Here is a 26,139-nt window from a genome sequence, read left to right on the forward strand (position 1 = left end):
AGTGGTCAGTTTCAGAGGCCGGCCGCACACCCAGCCCGCCTCGCCACACTGTAAACCGCCCGCCGCATTAATACTCCTGGTCCTCCCAGGAGGTGCAGCACCTGTTGGCCAGCTGTAACCCGACTCCCCCCCCCCCTCCTCCTCCTCCCCCTCCCCCCCACCCCCACCCTCTCTCTCTCAGGTACCGATGGCTCCGTGAAAGGGGAACCGCCCGACAGCGAATAACAGAACCCCCGTAACACAAGAACCCCAACGCTTTCCTCCTTTCCTTCTTTCTCTCCCTTCATCACTACCTGCTCGTGTGTGCAGTGGTGGAAAGTAATTACATTAGTACATTTACTCAAGTACTGTAACTAAGTACAATTTTGAGGTATTGCGACACTATTCTTGATAAAGTTTGAAAATGTACTTTTACTTTGGTACTTGAAGTATATTTTGATGGCAATACTTTTGCACTTTTACTCAAGTAAAAGTTTTTATTGTAACAGATTACTTTTATACTGTGGTATTGCTACTTTTACTCAAGTAAAAAAATACGAGTACACTTCTTCCACCACTGCATGTGTGTTGACAGGTTATAAAGTACTTCTTCTTTCTCTCTCTTTCCGCTGCTGCCTTGCTGTCGCTATGGCTCCCTGTCGGGCTAAGACGTGCCATGGAAGTGGGCCCATGCCCAGTTACAGTAAGAGAGTCCTTGCTTTGCCTCACGGTAGCGTACATACCGGCCCATTTTACTCCCCCCCATCCCCATACCCCCCAGTCTAGAGCCAAAGATAACCGCGGGGTGGGGTATATTTGGTCTCCAAGGCAGGCAGTTGCCAGGCGGGCGGTTATTTATATCTTTACTCAAGTCACCTGGCTTGAGTTGCATATGATCGTTTCTCTCCATCAGACATGCATGCAGACATGCACGCGCGCGCACACACACACACACACACACACACACACACACACACACACACAACACACACACCCTTTTCATATTAGTAGCCACCCCGCAGTAATACTACTGCTTCGACATGGCAGAATAAACAAACAACTAAATTAGATATACGTATATCTCAGGCAAGTGGGGGGGGGGGGGGTATTCCTGGCTCGAGTCCAAACACACACAACATTCACTGTTGGTGCAACGTACAGCAACACGTACAGAATTACACTCCACACGTTCACTGCAAAATGTCATCACACATGCAAGGGGCAGGCTCAATTTAAGGTCAGATCAACCGATACATCAAAAGGACAAATCAGCCAAAAATAACCACGGCTTTCTGCCCTTTCACCCACATCTGATTCACACATTAACAAAGATAAAGAAGTATGAACTATGTTACATTTATCCCATAGTCTTGCATCAGAATCTCATGATAAAGGAATCAAAGATTAATAGAAATCGTCTATACACATGTCTACAGTGTGAGACACTACTATGTATATTTGGCAGGCTTTCCCTCCCTCACATGTGTTTTAACTCCATATAATCAATTCAATAAGGTTCTCATTTAACTCATTTAACCACTTAAACCCTTCGTTGCCTGGGATCTCCCACGGGTCTATACTTGGTCCCCTCCTTTTTTTTTTTTATTGTGCTATTTTTGCAGAATGTTCCCCTATTTTCACCCAAAGTTCGCCTGTTATGACATGCCCAGAATGGGGATGCTAGGTTTTATATGGTTAATTAATAACAACTCCAATTAATATGACATGAGACTTACCGATTTGGCAGGTCTTGCCCGTCCACTGCGGGGGACAGATGCATTCAAACCCGTTCTCCAAGTCGATACAGGTCCCACCCTGAGCACAGGGGTTGGACTCACACTCATCTGTGTCTGAAACACACACACACACACACACACACACACACACACACACACACACACACACACACACACACACACACACACACACACACACACACACACACACACACACACACACACACACACACACACACACACACACACACATTAAGGTCTGGCTTTGTTCAAATATCAACAAAAATTAGAGAAACGTTTGCGCTCTTGTTGAATTGTCCAAAAAAGGGGTTTTCCGTCAAATGCGTAAGCCAAACAAATTATCAAGAATACAAAAGGAACGCTTGCACACTAACATAACAAAAGGAATGTCCACAGAGGTTTGGCAGATGCAAAAAAACATTTTTTACTGATGATCCATAGTGAACAAATCAAAAAGTGCTACCAAAATGTTCAAACATCAAAATGTTGGATGTATGCATACATAAAAACACAGTCACACATACTAACACAAATGGACAGAGGGGCACACAACATACACGCACGCATGTACGTGAATCCAAAGACAGACATGCGCGCACATAGATCAGACACACACAGACCAGACACACACAGACTCTACTATTATCATCAGTTACCTTCATATAATACTGTACTTCAATTTTATCTGGGCAATTACACACCTGAAACATGCCTTTAAACACATGCACGACAACTGGCCAGTAGACTAACTTATTTTCCTGTTCTGAGCTCAGTTCGCTTGGCCACATCTCGGGTCAATACAGTGCTACTGACCTTTAGCACATGTGGGCCCAGACCAGCCAGCAGGACAGTGGCACTCGAACCCAGTGGGGACTTCGTGACAAGTCCCTCCGTTAGCACAGGGGTTCGACACACAGGCATGCTCCGCTACAGAGAGTGAGAGAGACAGTTTAACAGTTTAGTAGGGATCGGGTCAAATTGAGAGGTGGGGGATTTCATAGACAGAATCATATTTTCTAGAGTGTGACAAGTGATGGGTTAAAAGAGATTTAATGATACCGAGGTGTTTGATGGAATGGGGAACGCATTGCTGACAGGAGTAATCTTGGTCCTGATCTTTTCAATCTTATTAAGAAAATAGTTGAGAAATTCCTTACATTTAGCCTGAGAGAATTGTGCACTATGGACCGGGGTGGGGTTTGTAACTGAATCAATAACTTTCAGATAGAGGAAATAACAAACAAGACTAACAGAGGCTTCAGTTGTCCATCCGATTGACAAAATTGTTCAAAACCTGAGCCTACTATATAAGTTCCCCTTGATAGCAACACATCGCATTTTCCCCCTGCTATACAGGACATGCTTTTGCAGATGCATACATGTGCTCAACCGCACACAGCTGGTGCGTTTGACTCGCTGACTCACCGATCTCGCAGGTCTTGCCGGAGTAGCCGTCAGGACAGGCACAGTTGTACTCATCAGGCTCCGTGTTCATACACGTCCCTCCGTTCTTGCACGGACGGTTGGTCCCACAGTAATTAAGATCTGCACAGAAAATATCAAGGAATGTCTCAGTGTCCTTGTACAAAAGGAGCTCTTTTCATAATGTCCATGTGTGTGTTTGTTAACCCGTCTCTCTGAATCAAACTGCCTCTGTATGCATCTAAACAAACTATTTCACACACACTGGATTCTGGCTTATGTGAGACAATTTTATGTAATTGTGAAAGTGATAAAAAAAATGACACTTGTAAGAAAGTCATTGTAAATATGAGCTTTATGTGTAACAGTGATGCACAGACTATGACTTTCTTTCCTAATAATGGTAAAACTTTAAACGCGCGCCGTAGATGGTTCCTCGAATGCTGATTGGCTAAGTGCTTATACTGGCTCCTCCTACATTATCATTGCCAGATCCAGGATTGGCCGGTTGAGTCTGACCTTTGTCACAGAGCAGGCCTCCCCAGTTCTTGTCACAGCTGCATTGCCACGGCTCGTTACACGACCCATGGACGCAGCCCGGATAGGGCAGACACTCATCACAGAACGGACCCTGCCAGCCGTAGTTACACCTACCACACACACACAAAAGGAGAGTGAGATGATTAGTCATACACAGAAGCCAACTTTTTTCAACATTTTAGGTATTTATTGGGCACTTTAATATTTTATTAACCACTAAAACCCCTATTTACTTTGTTGTGCATCAAATAGCGAAAGTAGCTTAGAAGAGCCACAACACGTGAGCTTGTAAATCTTCTATTTTGAATGAACGTTCACTATTTTGTGAAATATTCAGTTCCCCTATGTTTGCCAAATGTTCGCCTTTTATGACATGCCCAGAATACGGACGCCAGGATTCAAGTGGTTAAGGTGAGCAGATAGGGGTTCGGTGCCTTTGCACCTAAGACAATTTGTTGTTTAATCCCGTCGCTAAAACCAAAGCCCAACCTATGCTCAATGTGTGTTGCTGGATAAATTTAATAAATTAGTGGTCTGTAATGGCGTGAAATCTCTCAGGGACACAAGAGGGTCTTGGCTACATTTTTGGTGGAAAACCTTTTAAAAAACATTTGTGGGCAAGAAGAGGTAATGTAATACATAAAGCTCTTGGCTCCATATTCTCATGGGTGAGCAGTGATTTATATATATACTGTACAGTACATATAGTAAAGTAGGGTAAAATAGTGTTTTAATGCTTTTACATAAAATTAATAAGGTCAGTTTAAGCAGGCAAGATGACCAAGACACATTATTAATCTTATTTACAGCAACAACCTGGAGGAGCATTTGCAGGGATTTAGGGCAAACAGAGACACTCAGTCACTTGGGGAGAGTTGGCTCTGAGATTTCATGGAAAACTGTGGAAATGGGTGGCCAAAAAAAGTAATTTATCAACTTAAAAAAGTAAGACATGCTTCATTAAGGTTGACCTACATGAGATGTGTCTACTGTTAAATCAAACACACCTAGAACACCCAGCTTCTAAGGCAGCGCTTCTTACTGCCTGCAGCTGTATGGAAGTGCTGCCTTAGAAGCTCAACTCAGGGAACAAAATTACCTTCTTTGCTGGTGAAATATTGGTCTTTTCCCCAAATAGTGCAATTGTTTGGCTTCAGGATTTTTGCTCTGATTGTGCTGCATGAGCTGTAAGTAATTTTATGTTAATGTTCTGCTCTCGTTTGAACTCTATAAGACTGGTTCGCTTAGTTGTGTTGGTGAAAGCTGCTATGGATCTGGATATCTGCATACCGTAGGTTAATATCACAGTGTCAACAGTTGGTTGACACTGTGGTTTGCCATTGAATCAGAATTGAAATGCATTTAAATGTTGGGGGTAATGATTAATTCACATGCACTTCACACAATTTGGGGAAGTTGCAACTGTGTCACAGTGAAATGTCACAACAGTGACAGTAACTTGCTTTGGCTCTAGACAGAACGTCTTCATCAAGGTGAATTACCCCCCTCTGCAGCTCCTAATCTTAGGACAGGGTGCCAGGGGACATTCCTGAGTGTGTGTGCACTCTGTGTGTGTGTGTGTGTGTGTGTGTGTGTGTGTGTGTGTGTGTGTGTGTGTGTGTGTGTGTGTGTGTGTGTGTGTGTGTGTGTGTGTGTGTGTGTGTGTCCTTGCCTGTATACAACATGCCTGCATGTCTGCGTGCGTGCATCTGTGCTATGTGTGTCAGTATTACTCGCATGCATGCATCCATGTGTTATGTGAGTACAGTGTATTCCACTACGCATTGTGTGTGCATGCCTTTCTACTGTGCGTGTGTGTGTGTGTGTGTGTGTGTGTGTGTGTGTGTGTGTGTGTGTGTGTGTGTGTGTGTGTGTGTGTGTGTGTGTGTGTGTATGCGCGTGTGTGTGTGTGTGTGTGTGTGTGTGTGTGTGTGTGTGTGTGTGTGTGTGTGTGTGTGCGTGTGTGCGTGTGTGTGTGTGTGTGTGTGTGTGTGTGCTTGTGTGTGTGCGTGTGTGTCAGACCTCTTCCTCTGCTGTATGAACGTGTCTAAACCTGGAACCAGCAGAGAGGAAGAGGAGGACCTTGTTGGAATGGTGAGAGGGGTTGCCTAGAAGCAGGAGCCCCCAGGGAGAGCAGGCAGAGGGGCCAAGGGGCCAAGAGGGTCTTGGGGGCCGAGGGCCGTTAGGGCAGCCGGTTAGGGGTTAGCTAATCAGTTGGTTTATGGCAGCACTCTGTTATTTCAAGGCCAGTGGTAACCTTGCCCCACCTGTCCTGTCATTTCTCTGTCGGGGCTATTTTAGGAGCCAATACCCCCCTCCTTCACTGAGACACACACACTTCAAAATGGCCGCCACCCAAACAGAAGTCTACTCTTAGCGGTGGTGATATACGGCACTGCTGGGTGCTCTAGTGTGCTGCACGGTTGTAGACGAGAGGCGCCAAGCTGAAGTAGTTTTACAGTTGATACCTTGCTTCCCCCCCCCCCCACATAGGAACACACAGGAAACAGGGTTATAAAAGAGGTACAATCTGCAAGTTGGATGACACACAGCTTCAGTTAAAATGGCCTAAGCAGGCCTTATCAAGAAAGTGGAAAATACATGTGTATAGCGGCCAGCTGGCTAAGCTTGACTTGTACTATACGTAGCTGCCCATGCAACTGAGAAAGGGCCTTTTCGATTACTTTTGTTTGCAACATTGAAAAACAACTAGAATACATATTCTAATCATATTCAAAATTTTACATGAATGACCAGTTAGGCTATAGCATTTTAATGTAATATTTTTTTTATTAACTACTTAAGCACTAGGTACTTCATCATACCACGAATAGCGAAAATAGCCGATCCACAAGCTCACAACACCTCACAACTTGTAGATATGCTTTTCTTTTCTTTTTACACTTTTTGCCTATAACGCATGCCAGGATGCAAGTGGTTAAGTTCAGTGCAATTTGGCAATGCAAATTTGACCCACAGCAAAAACGGAAACAGAATCCCTTCATTCAACCAGTGGAACAAATTTGACAGAAGCCATTTCACTGGTGGCTTTCAGCGCAGAGACGACATAATCGACTAGCTTCTTGAATAACACGACGCGCGCACACACTGACACAAGCTTAATTGACATATCAATCCCAGCACGCTGCAGAGAGTGTGACAGCACACAGTGGTTTGTGTGTATTGTGAGCGGTGTAGTGTTATTGTATCCAAACACTGCGGTTCGGCGTGGTTAACATGCTGCCCCAGCATGCCGTGGTGGGAGCACGGACAGTCTGTCTGGCCACAGTGTGGGACAGCAGACAGACGCAGAGGAGACCGCAGACCTACTGTTATACTTACTACTCTCCCTGGCTTTCCGTTCCTCTATGTATTATTTCCTCGCTTGCACTCCTCTCTCAGTCTGTTACACTGTACAATCCTCAGTGTTCGTTTAACTCTGGGCATATACAAATGTAACCATTGGATTTCACAAAGTCTCTCTCTCTCTCTCTACGGTCCAGCAAGCATTTGCTGTGTGTATCTCTTAATATTTCTTTCTGTCTCTTATTTTAAAACGCTGTCTGAAAAACCACGTCTATGGGTCTTGTAACGCATTCTGCTCTTTGCACGGCGTTCGCTTACAGCTAGAATGATTAACGTTGCGTCTCAAAACAAAACGGAAACAAAAAGTAAGAAAGTAAAAGACAAACTGATCTATAAGAATGTATTGTAGACGATGTGACCAGATGGAAAGACGCACAAGTTAAGGAAATAAAAGTAAAACAAAGAGCCATTCCATTAAGAATGAAGTGTCAGAATGCCCACACTGAAAATACCCCCCTCTCCCCCCCTTCCCCAGCATACAGTGTGGAAATAGGAGGTGGTGGTGGTGGTGGAGGTGGTGGAGGAGGTGGAGGTGGAGGGGGAGGTGGTAAAGGAGGAGGCAGAGAAGGGAGGTAGAGGAGGTGGCGTAGGTAGAGGATGAGGTTGGAGAAGCAGGTGAAAGAGGTTGCGGAGGTGATGGAGGAGGTGGAGCAGGAGGTAGAGGAGGTGGTGGAGGTGTAGGAGGAGGTGGACCAGTGTCCACACACAGACTGCTGTTGAATTATTTACAGGAGAACCTCGCGCTCAAACCCTGCCGGTCGGAGGGAGCCTGGCTGTTGCCTGGATACATCTTTTTAGTGGTGTCACATGAGGGAGCGTAGGTTTGTGAATGCTCTGCGCGCCGTGTGTGTGTGTGTGTGTGTGTGTGTGTGGAAACCAGATACCAAACACACCACCTTTTCTTTTTTTTTTAGGTACCCTAAGCCAGGAATGTTTTTTTATTCCTTTCACTGGCTTATTTCTTTGACTCTATCTTTATTTATTTCTCTCCCACTTGCAACCTCCCTTCTCCTCTCTCCTTCTCTTCCTCTCTTCCTCTCTTCCTCTCTTCCTCTCTTCCTCTCTTCCTCTCTTCCTCTCTCTCTCTCTCTCTCTCTCTCTCTCTCTCTCTCTCTCTCTCTCTCTCTCTCTCTTACTCCCTCGCACTCTCCCTCATTCTCTCTCTCTATCCAAGTCTCATACTTTCGCCCACAATTTAATTCTTTTTCTTCATTCAGTGCTCCCCCCACCTCACTATCGCTTTCTTCTCTCCTTCACCCTCCCTCTCTTCCTCCACCCCCCCACCTCCCTCCCTCCCTCCCTCCCTCCCTCTCAGAGTTGTGTTTCTGATAAAAATGGATCCGTAATAGATCACATGTTGAGACACATTCCATCTGCCTTCCAATCCTCCGGCCATTTACCACAAACGTCAGCAGGTTTTGTGTGTACTGTGCGTGTGTGTGTGTGTGTGTGTGTGTGCGCACGTGCATATGTGTGTGTTATTTTTTATTTCATGAGATCTTAAGCTGAATCAAACCTGTTTTCCTCAACATACAGTCCCACAGTCCCCACCCAGTAATGTCTACAAGACAGCAGACATGATATAGAGAGACAAGATAGAGAGAGAGACAAGATAGAGAGAGAGACAAGATAGAGAGAGAGAGACAGACAGACAGACAGACAGACAGACAGACAGACAGACAGACAGACAGACAGACAGACAGACAGACAGACAGACAGACAGACCAGAGGAATGGACATGCAACACTGGTCTTATGATTCTGATTCAAAAGCATAACGTTGCGCCTGGCCACAATGTGTGTATGAATGCGAGTGTGTACAAACAGGCATGCTTGTTACACTGCTACAGAATCCTGCTACCATTCTACTGCAGTATCAGTTTAACTCAGAGCGCATACAAATGTAACCAAATGGACCCATAAGGGTCCATTTGGTTACATTTGTACACGCTCTGAGTTACAAATGGATAATCAACACTGATGATTTTACAGTGTATGGTCTGTCGACACTTACATGACCAAATGTTTACTATATTTAGTATATTAATACACAGGGCATATATTCCACTAGGCGATGTACTGTTACAGATTGTATATTTCTCACTATCCACTGTGGAGTGACTGTTCATTTCTACGCAAACTACTGGGTTAGATTGTCTATGAACACTTGGACTATATTTAGACCTGTTAATATACTGTTAGTGCACTTTGACTACACATATATCTACCCGTTAATAGCTCTTACAGCACGCTAATTCCAGGCAGTGCAAGTGCAGATGGACATACAGTTAGGAGTATTATTTGTCACTCATAACCCTATCTCTTTTTCTGTATCGGCCCTGTGTTTCTTAACTGCGGTACTGCCACTAACTGCATTTCCCCCGGATGTCTAAATGTAGGATACATTTAAAAAAATTGCTTTTAAAATAACATTGCTCTTCAAGTCATCTGCCGTAATCATAATGAACACATGTGATAACAGTACAGCAGTGATAATCCCAGTAATAGTGTCAGCTACTCCTTTATGAAAGCGCTACTGTTTTTAGGTGAGCAGAGGTTAACACGGGACCTGAATGGAGGTCTGCATCTCCACTGGGAACCTTCCAACCAAAATCCCCAAACCCAGGCAAACAAGGAGGAGGACAAGGGTAGAGGAGTGAGGAAGTGTTAGAGATGGAAGGAAAATGTGTTAATAGAGGATGGAGGGGAGGAAGAAAGAGCAGGAGAATGAGAGAGAGGGAAAGAGAGAGAGAGAGAGGGGAAGAGGAAAGGAAACTGAAAAAGGAGTGAAAAAACATCTCTTTCTTTCTTTCTCTCTCTCTCTCTTTCTCTCTCATAGACAGGCTTCAGAACAGGAAGTAGAACAATAGCATTCTGGATCAGAGTGAAGTGTGAGAGATGGGGGGTAGAGGTGTGTGTGTGTGTGTGTGTGTGTGTGTGTGTGTGTGTGTGTGTGTGTGTGTGTGTGTGTGTGTGTGTGTGTGTGTGTGTGTGTGTGTGTGTGTGTGTGTCATCATTAACACTTGACACGACTACCAGGTTTATGGTTATAATATGTAGGCATCACCAGTAACAGAGCGAGAGAGAGGAGAGTCAACTCACTTGCACTCCCCTGGTATATCACATCTCCCATGGACCAAGCTGCAGCCCTGCTTACAGATGGCTAAGAGAGAGAGAGAGAGAGAGAGAGAGAGAGAGAGAGAGAGAGTAAGTGGGTGTTATGAAGTGGGTTTTCACTGCAGATATGCATAGATGCAGGTCAAAATATAATCTCTGCGTATTTCTGACCAGATCTTTTTTAACATCTGTTCATGACACACCACTACAGCAGGCTATGCACTGTAAAAAGAAGAAGAAAACAAAATGTGTTCGTTTTACTGTGTAGTAGTAGTCACATCATCATTAAATTCCCATTTCCCATGTTTCCTACACAGACAAAACATCATTTATTTTGTCGCAATGCCACTTCAAACAGCAAACTGTGGCTAATGGCAAGTTGAGGATGTCAATGGCAAGCATCTCCGTTTAACTAAAGTAATGTATAAGCTGTGGTTGTGTGTTGGTAAAACACATTTTCGAAACCAATGTTAAACAAATGCTGTGCCGAGGCACAATGGTGTGCCATGAGACAAGTCCAGGGGAGCCTTGGAATTTTGTGAAAACCACAAATTACAATTGCAATATATATAATTTATTAATGTATACATCAAAAATAGTGCATGGAATTGTATTTAAAATAAATTAAACATAGCTTGCCTTAAAATTGTAAGCATAAACAATATTCAAAATATGCATGCAGTCTTTTCTCTACGGTTGTAAAGAAGAAAAAATTGTTAATTTTGGCCATCCTGCGAACCACCTGGCCCTCATATGACCTACTGATGGGTTACGTGTGACCCACAGTTTGAAAAACAACTGGTTTGGTGCGCTTCTCACCGTTCTTGCAGTTGGGACCGTTCCATCCCTCCATGCAGCCTTGGTTGCCAAACTGATCGCAGACATAGTGGCCGAAGTAGTCGTCGCGAGGTCGGCACACCTTGTTGCACTTGCTGCCGTAGTAGTTCTCATCACAGCGCACCCGGATGCTGTACTCGAACCGGATGGAGGGGGTCTTGTACTGTCCCATCTGACGCTCCTCCCCTGGGGTGATCATCCCTCGACGGATACTGCGTCCTATCAGAAGGTCCTCATCTGGACCAGACATAGGAGAGGAGACATCATAGAAATTATGAAAATGTGGTCAATCACTGTCTGGGCCACTTCACCCCGGTACACAGTAAAATCATCCATTTGTACATTCTCAGAGTAAAGGCCCCTGCATGCTACCAAATGAGGTGGTCACCCTATCACCGTTTGTGACCACCGAAACGGTGGTTTGGATACTAGGCGCTCATAGTCCGGTGATTTTGGTTAGTAAAAACAGAGAGATGTGTTGAGGTGAGCGGTGAATCGCTTATCACCGCGGCTTAGTGACGTCATGTTGTAGTTTTCAAACCACTGCGGTGAGAGGGTGATCACCGAAAATGGTAGCATGTGCCCCCCTTTAAAAGGTGCTATAGACAACATTCAGCCACTAAATGTCACACTACACTACAGTCCACATCACAACACCTCTGTGGCACAAGGTTCCTTATCTCCCCGAGTCATGTCTACAAGGCAACAGTAATGCAGTTTGCAACACTGTAACGTGGCACCTGCCTCCAAGCGAAAAAAGTACCTTTCCCCATGAAAACAGATGCAATATGGATAACAAAATGGATGTCACAATGATCGCACTGATAATACATTCGGGGGAAAAGGGATATTTTTATTCTGCACCATTTTAAAATATCTGCGGATGTATTATTTCATATTATATGATTGCGTATTATAACATATTACATTCATATGTTTGGGATTCATCTCATCACACTGCTTTGAAGTTTGAAAGATCACTAATTACTAAGGATAACAGTACAGAATACATCAGCTCTGGCTGGGTGCAACAAATCATTGCTATGTTCATTGTGAGTACATCATGATCACTGAGCGCATGGGGTTTTGAGGATTGATTCGCCTCATGGCTTTCCATTATAATAAAATATGCCATTATGGTACTGCAAGGCACTAGACTGTACATCACTTATTGTTGTCGGTATAGCTTTTTTTATTATCTAAAATATCCCCGACAGGGGATGTGACCCAACTACCTGCTGGTCAGCGGGACTGGACAGCAGACAGAGCAGAAAACATAGAAAGAGGCGTTGATGTGCCCCGAGATCAGAGGGAGTAGGTTCGGATAAAGGTCACGCTCCACTCTGTTCTTCCAAGCAGCAACGGGAGGAGGAGAAAAAAATAAAGGAAGAGAAAAAAGCGGGCAGAAGCAAAAGGAAAACAAGCCGAACACAAACAGAGGGCGAAGGAGCCGGGGTCTGTGAGGCCTTGATAACCCTGAAACGCTTTTTTTCAGTTTTCCTTCTTTGTGAAACGGCCTTTTTCTGGCCGGCTCGCTCTTCACCTCCCCTCCCCGCTTCTCTCAGGATATCCAGTCCCGACTCCTTCGGAGCCAGGGCGGAAATAATAAGAGACGGGGAACAGAGGAGGAAGGGCGACATAGGAAAGGGCCTTTAGCTTGTTCTCAAGGAACAGAAGCACCGTGACCCAGCAGGGTTTGCTGCCGCGTCCGTCCACCAAGCAGGACAGCTGTGACAACGGCCGGGGCATGATGGCATGGATGGTGGTGGCATGGTGGGACGGGGACAGGACAAGCCCAAAACTCACGCTTACAACCTCTTTCCTAAGAGGGCTTCTGTTACACTTTACGTTTTAAAGAGTAAGACCACCTGAAGACTTGATTTCCTGGCTTCACTTTGCTGTGCGACTGTAGTGGCCTGGAAATACACAGTCAAATCCTGAGTATTCATTTGACAAATTGATAAATTAACAGTGAGGATTTTACTGTGTCCCTGCACGAATATAATACATCGGTTATGCATCTTCACTCCTCACATTCACCTTGTGGATGGATTGCAACCAGACTACCGGATTGCAACCCGGCAACTGTAGAGTGCCGTGTGTAGATTTCCCCATCACAATATCAACTAGATAACCTCTTCCAAATCTGTGTTGGTGGTAATAAAAGGGGGGAGGGGTATGTTGTTCAAATTGTTGAACCCATGGTATGCATGTGCAAAATGCAAAACAGACACTTTAGGGAGGAAATAATCAAGAACACATTGTCTCTGTTTCGCTATAGTCAAACACTTGCGAAAATGGCTATATGAATAAAAGTTTGAGCTAATTACTTGCATCCTTTTGTTTGACTAACCCGAGACCCTGAGTCGCCCAGCTGTAAAGTGCCCGACATCACCGTTTAAGAGCATCCATAAACCTTTACTACCAGGTAGCATAAAAACAGGCGATACGTTAGAAATGTATTCTCACGCTGTCCTTATTTAGTCCATCTCTGAAAGTTTACACACCACCCCTCCCCACACACACACACACACACACCACCTGAACAGCAAAGCACTCACTCACTGCTGTTCATTTCCAGCAATTAGATATAAAAATATAGACCAATCATGTGCTCTCACTCTCTCTCTCTGTGCTGAAGGAGGCTCTCAAAGAGAGCCGTTGTTACTAGGGAGAGCAGACGACAGAGGAGAGAGATAGAGAGAGGGGGGGCAAAATTGGCTTACATAAATCATCGAGGGGGCTTCAGATATTCAAGTATTTGACCAAGTCAAGAGTAATGTAATAGTCTACAGTATCCGTGTTCCAAAAAAAGACTATTATGGCCCACATTTTAAGTGCACTGTAGTGTATTGCTGTGCTGTATTACTATATTGCACTGAAGTTCCTGTTTCATCTATTCAAGGAGCTCTGGTGCTTATGCTTGATTTATACTTTAGACGATCTACAAGCTCACAATGTGCCAACGTGCTACACCCGCACTTAACTACTGTAATTATACCTCTGACTTTACATACTGCTGGTGATGGAACATCTGAATCTCACTAATTTTAAATTCCTGAGTGAGAGCGCAAACTAAACACGTTGATGAGAACAAATATTAAGCTAAATTGTACAAATACAAAAAGACAGATGATTCTCTTGATATATGATCCTCTGCTACCGTCAAATTTACACTGAGTGGTTGTCCGCTACAAATTCTGTTAGAAGGAGATCCAGGCTGTTGCCACAACAGTGAACCTGCCATGATCGATGAACTGCTTGGCAGGGAGGCGCTCAGCGCCTTTCAACGGCACCTTCGTCCAGGTGCTTTCATAACGTGCCAGCCTTTTATGGGCGTGAGTCATTCTCTCCTTTTTATTATTAAACGTAAATCAGTTATAACAGTTATTTTGGTTTTGGGTTCAATAGCGATGCTGCATGCTTCCTCTTTTCGGACCGTTAAGCATTACAAACAAACAGGTCAATTTGTAATGTGTTTTTTTTACAGACCTGTTGGAAGCCTGCTGTTTTGAGGCAACTGAAAAGTAACGTCTGATTTGCACTTGGATGTGCATCGTGTCGCGCACCCAAAATAACCGATTTGCAAGCTCACAACACGTCACAGCACGACGCGTTGTGAGCTTGTAGATCGGCTATTTCTGGTGTGTGACTAAGTATAAACCGTGGTTCTGAGATCAGTCAATTCGCTTTCTCCGTTGCAGAAATGGAGATGTGAGGCAGAACAGCAGGTCTGCATTGATTTGTGACACATTTCTGTCATGGATCTGACTGTGTGATTTCAGCATTAGGGGACACGCACTGACATCACACCCATTTCAACCACACATATTTCAACCAAGCTTTTATTTTGTGTCTGCTGTAGACCTGCTCAACTGTAACATGTAGGCCATTCAACCATCCATGTTACCATGTAATCACATTAGCCCTGGTTTACCTCTCTAACTTTGGCCTGTCATTATAAGGTTTTCAAAATGTGAAAGTAGCATATCTACAGATCAGCTGATCAGATTGCAGATTGTCTATTTTCGAATTGCCCAAGTATAAAAGTGTATGTAATACATTAACACTACTCTGTGTTTCCTTATGTTGTGTTTCCTGCATGTTTCCAGCACATTTCACCTGTTTTGTGAGTTTTTAAATGCATGGTGTTATTTACAGTATGCCTCCACAGCGAGTCCACATTTCCCATATGGGACCAGTAAAGATGTACAACTTCAACCACTGTCGTGTGGATATCGGATACGTGATTGAGGTGAGAGCGGCCCTGCCCCTGTAGACGTGCCACCTCCTCGCCGACGGCGAACAATAGCACTGGCCTCCTTTTTCTCTAACTATTTTTCTGTTTTGTTTTTAAACACACGGGGGCTTCCTGAAGCACAAACAGCTCTGGACAGAACCTCTTTCTCCTGGGGCCTCGCCAACCCGCTGCCCAGGACTGATCCTACAACAAGGCCCTAAATGAGTACATACTGTTACTTTAAACCTTTAAAAAAAAAGACATTTTAGCTGACACTCGCTTATTTTACGCTTTCAGGGTTAAATTAACAGGATTTGACTGTGTAGCAACAGTGGAATGAAATGACCTCATAATAACCTCTGAACTTTGTGACTCTGTCTGTCTGTCTGTCTGTCGGTCGGTCGGTCGGTCAGTCTGTCTATTCAATACAATATATCCATTCATCCACATCCATCCATTTATCTGTCATCAACTGGATCAAATGGACCCGTAAAGGAGTTAAATTAACAGTCAGGATCTTACGGTATATATATATATCAGACAGTCATAGTGCATGTTCCATGATAATTAAGTGGCATTCGGTAGCTGCCCGTAGCGGACAGCTGGGCTACGCTAATTAAGAGACAGAAAAGGAAAAAGATCTCTAAACCCAAATAGAGGCCGCACTGCCTAAATTAATGCCTTAACGAACCCGAACCCATGTGCTCACAGGCTTAATATAGTTAGTGTCCCTAACTGTCTGACAGGCCCTGAGGGGGGGGGGGGGAGAGAGAGAGAGAGAGAGAGAGACAGACAGAGAAACAGAGAGAGAGACAGAGAGAGAGAGGCAGGAGGGTTGAGAGGGATGCACAGGGAGAGGGAGAGAAACAGAGGGAGTGAAGAGACAGCGGCGGAAGGTGAGAGGGAAATAAGGGGAAGATAGATGGAGAGAGGAAGTAAGAGAAAGGGGGCAAAGGAGGAGAGAAAGAGGGAGCCTGAAATAAGAAAAAAGAGACAGAAAGAGTGGGGGAGACAGGGGAGGGGCAAAGGAGGGAGAGAGAGAGACATACTGTAGATATGAGAGTGAAATAGGTTAGATAGAACTAGATAAAGTGGAGGAATGGAGAGAGAAAGAGGGGGGAGATGGAGGAGAGAGAAAGATGAACGCAGTCCATCTCTCTCTCACACACACACACACACACACACACACACACACACACACACACAAACACCCCCCCCCCCCCCCACACACAAACACACACACACACACCAAGGTCCTGAGTGTTATTTTATCCATTTGTAACTCTGCAAGTACACAAATGGAACCGAATGGGCCGGTAATTATTTCCATTTGTATACCCTCAGAGTTAAATGAATACTCTGGATTTGACTAGGATTCTACTGTGTGGGTCTGGTCCTACAGCCCAGCAGGCATGTGAACCTACCACCCATGAACCCCTGCAGTACAGCAGGAAGCGCTGTTACAACAACGCTGCGTTTGGAGGATTAGTGAGAATGAGTGACACGGACACAGTGTGTGTGTTCACAGGTCAGTGGCTGACACAGAGCCACTGCTATCAGATACAACCACTAAACCCAACCCCAGCTGGCCTCCACCCAACTACATGTTGCACACGCTGCACAGACTACGCAGCAGCACTGCGTCCCAAATGCATTGTTTTATCACCATTTCTGGGATTTCCCCCTACCAATTGAGAGAGAGAGGGAGAGAGAGGGGGCAGAAAGAGCTACATTGCTACCTTGCTCAAGAGAAGGAACCGGTAGACTGACAAACAGAAATAGATTCTGTAGAAAGCATGCTGAAAATGTAAACTGAATTAAAAGGTACAGTATACACAGAAAAAGCGAAACATGGAGGAAAGTTAAATGGACATCAACTAACCCATGGGATCGACACGCACCGCTCCCTTGGTCACACAGTTAGCGTGTCAGTCAGCCAGCCAGCCAGCCATTCAGTCATCCAGCCAGCCCCTCAGACACTCTGTGAGTCAGTCAGTCAGTCTGTGTATCAGTCAGTTAGCCAGTCATCCAACCATAGTTACCATACAGCCAGCTATTCAGTCAATCTCTGAGTCAGTCAGCCAGCCAGCCAGCCATCCAGCTATTCAGTAAATCTGAGTCAGTCAGTCAGTCAGTCAGTCAGCCAGCCAGCCAGCCATCCAGCTATTCAGTAAATCTGAGTGAGTCAGTCAGTCAGCCAGCCAGCCAGCCAGTCATCCAGCTATTCAGTAAATCTGAGTCAATCAGTCAGTCAGTCAGTCAGTGGGGTCAGCCAGTCATCCAGTCAGTCAGTTAATAAGTTGTTAAAAGTCAGCAGTCAGCCAGCTAGCCAGTCATTCAGTCAACTGAGCAGTTATCTAGCTAGCTTAATTCACCCCGGCGCCTAGCCTCACCCACAGATCGGCACTTAGCTCCAAATTAAAAGGCACTCGACTTTCAAACAAGCAAACACCTAGCAAAGAGAAGTCCCACTTCGTGTCATCACACATAGATTACATTCCTCAATTAACCTTTACTTCCTCCCGGTAGCACTTTGGGGAAGAACGCTGCGGCCCTGCCATGAGGGGAGCGTGTACAAACAGGATACAGCTGTGTACCAAACATCTCGGTGTGCAGCGTGGAGGCAGCCAGGCAAGCAGGCAGGCCAAGAACTAATCCATGGCTCTCTTACCCCTCCTCTCCTACGATCCCTCTGGGGATAATTAGTCACTTTTCATTAAAGCCGTTCTCATGAATAGAGTGGGAATCCAGTGTACCTGGCTCGTCGATGGAGGGAGGAGCAAAGACCAAAGGTGCATCAAAGGTGTTTTTTTGTTTACTTTTCCCATCCCTGCAGAATGGCACTGGGTGAATTTCATACAACACTAGTAAATCAATTATCATATTGATTCATATCTATTGGATTTTGGGGCGGTGGTGGCCTGAAAGATTGGAGTATGTGTCTAAGGATGCGTTGAAAGATTTGCAAAGTACACGCTTCCATTTCCTCTACAACGACATTGGACTGGGACCCAATTACTGGCAGGGACTTCCTCCGTCTGTGCCTGTCTCACTGCAATTCACTGTCTCACTGCAGTCCCCCGTCTCACGGCAGTCCACTGTCTCACTGCCAGGGGACTAAATACAACAAGGAGTGGACAGTCCACTCTCCCTTTAAACACACAGTCATGTTGAAAGAATTTGACAAACTTTGCCTATTAGATGCCCATGGGACACCAGGTTGAAAGTTAATCACTCAGAAGGTTTAATTGAACTTAAACACTTTCAATTTGGTGTCGGTATTTTGGGCATTTCATTATAAGCATTAACTGGTAATCCTTTTCAACAGTTTTCTCAAATAAATGTTTACGCTACACTGTCATCATATAACGTATAAAATAGGGCTCAAGTGGTTCAAATGAGTTAGCCTTTGAGCAAGGCATGGGTTGCACAGCAGCTCAGTGACTAACAGTAGAGGGCTATGCGTACAGTGAGTCTCAGGTGTAAATGTGTGTTGAGCAATCCTCCTCTACAGAAATACAGGTAAATAATAACTGTAAACAGTTTAAGATGATGGAATCCTGGCAAGCCTAACCATAAACACCCAACATACCAGCCCTGTTTTCAGTTTGACTTCTATGGTGGTTTGGCATTTTCACCCGGCAGTCACCCTTACTTTGGAATGGAATATTTGGCTCCAGGGTTGAGCATTGCCCAGGCAATGTCTCTCTGAAATCCCTCAACATGTAAAATACTTTTGCACTCTGAAGCCAGTTTGACTCATCTCTGAATATGTGAATCAAACTCCTCTCTTTCTAAAAGTAAAGAGCCTTGATTGATAGTCACAGTGGAGAGAGACAGGAAACAAGGAGAGAGTAGGGGAGTGACATGCGGCATGATCCGCACGGCCCGGGAGTCGAACCAGGTACTTGCTGTCAGGCATTAGAGCCTAAGTGGTACGTGTCCAAACCACTCAGCTATGAGGTGCACCCCAATTTTTTATAGGTATATTTAAGCACTATTAAGTCCTACCAAAGCATGTTGCATCGCGATTCGTCATTTAAAAAAGATCTTCGTCGTGTTTAATTAAAGAAAAAATGTCTTCCAATGTATTAGAAACGTTTGAATTTTTTGACAAAATCAGTCAAAACATGGATAATCAGTGGTCTATAGGACTCTGTAAATATCGGACCCAGAAAACTGGCATCTGTCGGGCTCTGGTAACATCCCACTGGTTCCTTCACAGCTGGACACGTGAGTGAACACAACGCAGAGAGCGATGGAGGGGACTTACCGTTGGTGTTGTGAGTGCTGTTGTCCCAATCCCATGCTTCTACTATCAGCGTGTACTCCCGCTGGAAGAGAGAGACAAGACAACAGAGGTTAGAGGTTATCACGGTTCACAGAACTTCACACTCATAAAGACAAACATGCATATAAACAGACACACGCGCACAACAAGATGCACAGTATTGCTGTGCACATACATACGGTAAGCACAGGAAGAGACGCAGACAGATCTTGAATTATAAAATCACTTTATTAAACCTTGTTGCCTCTGAAATCGCCACACACACACACACACACACACACACACACACACACACACACACACACACACACACACACACACACACACACACACACACACACACACACACACACACACACACACACACACACACACACACGCTGATATAGTAGGCTTAAGCCAAGCATCCAATGTCCCCTTGAACATTAGTCTAACACAGGATTAACAGACCCCAGACCCTTCAACACACAGCATTTCACCTGCTCTTCTAAATGGTCAGCTTTGGCACGCACATCAAGTCACACTAATACCAAGTGACACACACAGTCATAGAAACGTAGCTATGCCACCCTGCACACACACACACACACATACACACACACACACACACACACACACACACACACACACACAATCAATCTCTGGTTCTCTTGGACACGCAAATAATCTCCATTATGCTCTCCCACCCACACAGACGCAGTCACGCTTTCCCAAGCACCACACACACACACACACACCCCCACAAACATGCGCTTGTGCGCGCACACACACACACACACACGAGAACTGTGTTTCTTTGCCACAGATACTCAGGTATGCCCTTGTGGACTTTTAGTCACTCTCTCATACATACACACACTTACAAAAACAGAAACCCAGATATGCTCTCACACACATCATATTTTTGCATGAAAGCTGAGAGAGACGGTGGGAACGCAGCTCTGGTTCTCACAGCGCTGTCACTGATTAGCCACTATCTCCCTCAGGCTAGTTAACAAGTGCAACCACCAAACAGTTGGGAAACAAGGCTAGGCCGTCCTACTATTGGCTGGGTCCCCGACTGTGTGAGACTCACTGTTGTAATGTTGCACATCGTCTCTGTCGGGCGGAAAACTCATATGCCCAAAACCGTTACTTCGTGGTTTTGGATACTTTTGTGTGACACTGTAGTACGATCAAGTAGGCCATTCATTTAGGAAAAAACACATACAAAGTTATGATGTGGTGTATGTGGGTATGTTATAACATAAACAGGTAACCCAGCAAATCAACAAACTATGCCCAGACACCATCAGAGCCATCTGAGCAGTACAAGTTCCTCTCCTCCCGGGACCAGAGAATAATCCCTTTTCCTTTCTGGGGGTTTTGAGATGTCGCCCAGCCTTGATTGTCTTGAGTCGTGCAACAATTAATCAAACGTTTGAATTGATTATTTATGTATTTCTTATTTGAATATAACTGAAATTTCATTAAGAGAACCACTTTCAACCTAGCAACCTGGCAGAAACATGCGCTTCTCAATGATTGGATTAATGGGAAAAGAACGATCACTGAGGAAGCAATCGATAGTTGTAGCCCTGTAAACCAATTGTCTAAGAGTTAAATGAACGATTCTAATCTACAATTTTGTACATCATATTTACTATATGGGTATGGATCCAGACTCCGTATTCAATATTGTATGACATTTTTTCAGTGATATTATGATCAATTAACAGTATCTTAGTATGTTAATATTGAAGACTAGGCCTAAACTCCCCGCATGTCTGTAAGCTGTGTCCTACATTCCAGAGGAGCCTTCACTGTCCCACAGCAACAAACTCAAAACTGTGGATTGATTCAGCTGCAACCTATTTCATCTGCTCTCTCTTCTTCTTTTATTATTTTTCTCAATTTTTTTTTCCGCGGGCATCAGCAAAACAAACCGAGACGAGAGCTTGCTGCACGGGGTCGTCCAAACAGCTGTGAGTTCCCATGACCCGAGACTGACTCTCGCAATGACTGAGGGTTGCTGGGAAGAAGAAAAAAAGAAAAGATTACAGGGAAAGGCTGTAAATGCTGCTGGTCTGAGGTGGCTGGGTATTGAAACAGGGACCTGCTAAACTGAGTCAGGAACATAAAGGTCTGTTTTTAGGTTATTTTAAAGACCATATCTTTGCTGTCGGGGCAGAAACCTTGCATATTTCACCTCTTTGTTCTGTTTTTTCATAAATTATTGCCCTAGTTTATACTTCGTCGTATGACAATGTCTAACATGTTGCGGCTATTTTTGAAAACTTTTGCCTATAATGGCATGTCCAAAATAGGGATGTTACTTTGGAAGTGGTTACGTCTGTCTGTGGGTTTTTATAAATATTTGACCAATGAAAAGAAATAAAAAAGAGCTTGTGACTAAATAATATTGGATCCGGACATACAAGGTTTCTGCCCAACAGTGACCAGTCAGAATGTCTTGTTTGTTAGGTGATGTCCAGTGGAGAGCAAGTTGAATCTGAACCCACAACAGTGTAAGCCCAGTGTATGTATGTACGATGGTCCATTAACACCCCCATAATCTACTTTAAGATGCTCTTAACCCGTTCAATCCGGGAACGCATCTCTGTCATTTTAAATTCCGTTGGCTATTCAAAAATAGCAGATCTACAAGCTCATAGCGCGGCACCGAGTGCCGCACCATGAGCTTGTAGATCTGCTATTTTTGAACAAAAATCGTGAAAATGTGTGCAAATCTTTGAATATATATTTTTTAAAGCGAACATTTGTAAAATATCTTGTTCCAGGGACCCCCAAGAAGCAAAGATTTGAGTTACAAATGTTTGCTTTAAAAATATATATATTCAAAGATTTGCACAAAAACAATTGTGCGCTATAAGCTCGGTATATCTGCTATTTTTGAACAGCCAAAGAAATCCTAAGTGACACAGATGCGTTTCCCAGCGACCATAGTCTTTTTATTATATGCATCGATGTAAAGATGAACCCTTTCAACTCACACCTCAAATGCAAAATGTTATCTCACAGTAGTATTTGGCATGTAGCCGAGCTAAGACTGCCAACATGAAGAGACAGACCACAACTAACCCAAGACTCACTCACTATTACGTGAGTGAGTCTAACGTTATAGTCAGTAGACTTTTATATATGCAAATATGCAAACAATTAAGACTCACACACTCGATGTCTCCGCCGTCAACATGATTGATAAGCTGGGGGCATCAACATAGAAAATAAATGTACATACATTTCTAAGATTTTTTTCACTTTCATTAATTCAGAGACAAGAACACCCTACGGCTGAGATCTCATGCGCTATAAAATAGAATGATGTCATTACCTTTCTTTGAAATGTTGTTTCTAGTATGTAACTGTTTATTCCCAGAACTGTAGTGTGTGTGTGTGTGTGTGTGTGTGTGTGTGTGTGTGTGTGTGTGTGTGTGTGTGTGTGTGTGTGTGTTAGGGCATTCACAGAATAGTCGAATATTCGAATATTCGAATATCAAACCGACTATTCGACTATCAAACCACTATTCGAAAAAAAAGAAAAAAAAGAAAAAAAAAAGCATTTTTTTTATTTTTTTTTTAGATTTTATTTTTTTTAGTGGCTTTTCTAGAGCAGACACGCAGCTGTGAGCTCTGGTGTGACGTGAACTCGCATTCCTTGAGTCGAGTCATCAATGTAATTGAAAAAAAAAAAAAAAAAATTAATTTTTTAATTTTTTATAATCAAACCGAATAATCGACTATTCGAATACTTTTGGGTCGAATAATTCGAATACCATAAATCACTATTCGTTAATGCCCTAGTGTGTGTGTGTGTGTGTGTGTGTGTGTGTGTGTGTGTGTGTGTGTGTGAGTGTGTGTGTGTGTGTGTGTGCGCGCACACGTGCGTGCGTCTCTCTCTCTCTCTCTCTGATGGACCACAACAACCACATCAATATCAGTTCCAACTGTACCTGCTTTTCATATCATATTTTCAATGAACATTGATCCGTCTCTCTCGCCCCGTGCTTTCACATGAGTGCTCTAATAAATAATGGTTATTGTATTATTGTTATTAGTTCCCATGACCCGGGGTTGACTTCGTCCGTCTGGGGGTCTTTAGCGAAGGAGATGACAAAGTGCTGGGGACAAAGATTAAAGAGGAAGGGACCCGAGGTCTGTATTTACCTCTGACACAAACACACTGACCTTAGCAACTAATTAAACAGACAAACCACTTCAACAAGCTGACACGGCCCAAACATCATGTAGGGACGGCGAAGTGCGCAAAATGACAGGGCACTGCCCCCCTCCCACCCATCCCTGTCCCTTTATCTTGCAGTCTATCTGGTCTACGGTTCTGACCCACGTAATATTGGTTTCTTGTTATTGCACGTTGCAGTCAGTTGCTATGGAAACCCGAAGAGTGACAGGACAGGACATGACATGGACAGCCATGTCGCTAACGCTAACTCAAGTAGACACAAGCTCTTGGTATGTCCTGTACAGCCATAGATAGCTGTTAAATCCCGAGCTTTAACTCTGAGAATGTACCTTACGGGTCCATTCGGTTTCATTTGTACATTCTCAGAGTTACAAATTATTGCATTACACAGAACCTACAGATGGAACCAACATAGAAGCCCCAGCTCTCGCTGTACTGCACTTTTGGCTGCAACCCCAAGAGAAATTCTCTGGAAAGCTACAACGATTTTTTAAACTCTTTATCAGCTGTCAGGGCTAAATACTAGGTTCTGATGACAGATTTACTATATATGATAATATATATCCTTTGGTTGGCCTCATGTAATGTTCAACATGAACGGTGTGTGAAGCAAGGCTTGTGTAGGACAACAGGCATGAAGGGATACGTCTACAACAGCTGTCTGGCTCTCTATAAAGCAGCGCTTTTCAGACTTTTTGTGCCCAAGGCACACATCTGGGGCGAGTCAAAATCTGAAGTCACACCTGTATTCATAATGAAAACAGCAGATCTACAAGCTCACAATGCATGCAAATTGCATGCAAAATTTGTGGGGAGGGGGATTTGCCTCTGCATTGGGAAATAAGTGCACAGAAAATACTGACAACTGAAATAATTCATAATTTTTTTTATCATTGTATATTTTATACATTTTTTCAATGCTATGTTTATTGAGCATATATGTTGAAATTAGAGATGCGCGGATGTTTTTTTTTGTCACCCAAATCCGCGTTAACAAGTTCATTATCCATCCACCATCCACCCGCGGTAATTATATCATCCTATTTATACAGGGTCCCCACACATTTTTAGCAATGAATTTCCAAAACTTTTCCAAAACTTTTCCAGAATATTTAGCCCAATTTCCAGGCCTATATAACAATCATTCAGCGCAATAATGTGTCTCTTACTCCTATGTAGAATGCCCAAAGATAGGCAGTGTAGCAAAAATAAAGCATAGAATATAGAATAGTACAATGTCATTAAAAATTTCGTGCAAAATTATGGCATAGCTCACTGGAAGACTCATTATGGCATCCGTATGACTTATTTTATTTAAATAATATATGCCATCACACAGCCCGTTCGGCGAAAAACTACTTATGTTACATATTTCGTGTAATGTTATACATGTTTATGAAAATGTTTTGTATTAACAAAATCAATAGCCAAAAACAATGCATAGCCAAATATTTTTCCAGGACCCTTGATAAATTCCAGGACCTTTGATCAATTCCCAAACTTTTCCAGTACTGGATTTTTTTTTTTTCAATTTAAAAATATTTCCAGGAATTTCATGACCGTGGGGACCCTGTTTATAGATCCGCACCAACCGCGCCAAATAATTGTTATTTTCCTGACGTTAGTTTTCTTATAAACAATGTCACTCACCACTGTCGCGATGCAGTGACTGTATACAATCCACAACCATGGTAACAACAAGCGCACATCTTCATTAAGTTACTTTCGCTTTCAACCACTTTGTTGCCATATCTGCTTTTTATAAGCAACTTTTGGGCTTGTTTGGCAGTTGTTTTGGGCTTGTTTGGCACTTGTTTTGGGCTTGTTTTCATAGACCTGGCTGCTTATTTCTCTCGCAACCTGGCAACACTGGCTGGCTGCAAAGCAACATGTAGTGAGCGGCTATTTTGTGCCTGGTGTAAAATGACGTAATATTAAAATACTACAACGCACACACGGTGAAATGTAGTGCTTTTTAAAAGCTATTATAGGCCTATAGATTGATATCATTAATCTAATTCCCGCATTATTTCACCCGCGGTTTATCCAATATTAATTAATAATTATATTTGATTGACCCAAATCCACCCAAACTGCGGTTAACTGCGGCAACCGCGGCTAAAACCGCGATCCGCGCATCTCTAGTTGAAATACTAATGTGGTTGTCACAAAATCCCGAAGCACACCTGGACGGCACAGTGGGCAGTGGGCACACCATTTGGGAACCACCGTATACAGTACCGATGCAGGAGGTCTACATAGCAAACACACGCTAAAAGACCACGGCTAACTGTACGACTAGAACGTCCATTTTTCCACATTTACCGTGAAAACGTTCCGCAAAAAGCCGTGCCTCGAGGCAGCGTTCACCCAAAGCCAAAAACAAA

The 26,139-nt window shown here is 43.8% G+C and overlaps 1 protein-coding gene across 2 annotated transcripts in view; it reads right to left on the bottom strand.

The window, feature by feature from the left end:
• The window catches only part of LOC308075147 (protein jagged-2-like), a 63,668-nt gene that overhangs the window by 20,189 nt on the left and 17,340 nt on the right, over positions 1-26,139 (bottom strand). For both annotated transcript variants that reach the window (XM_080414799.1, XM_080414798.1), the window contains exons 3-9: positions 19,531-19,591; positions 11,000-11,254; positions 10,166-10,226; positions 3,678-3,808; positions 3,162-3,281; positions 2,550-2,663; positions 1,716-1,829 (exon numbers count right to left, since the gene is read on the bottom strand). In XM_080414799.1, coding sequence (XP_080270925.1) covers positions 1,716-1,829; positions 2,550-2,663; positions 3,162-3,281; positions 3,678-3,808; positions 10,166-10,226; positions 11,000-11,254; positions 19,531-19,591 — 856 coding nt within the window. The remainder of the gene's footprint in view (positions 1-1,715; positions 1,830-2,549; positions 2,664-3,161; positions 3,282-3,677; positions 3,809-10,165; positions 10,227-10,999; positions 11,255-19,530; positions 19,592-26,139) is intronic.

The sequence above is a fragment of the Gymnoscopelus braueri genome, assembly GCF_963280865.1.
Source record: "Gymnoscopelus braueri genome assembly, chromosome: 19".
NCBI classification, from domain to species: Eukaryota; Metazoa; Chordata; class Actinopteri; order Myctophiformes; family Myctophidae; genus Gymnoscopelus; species Gymnoscopelus braueri.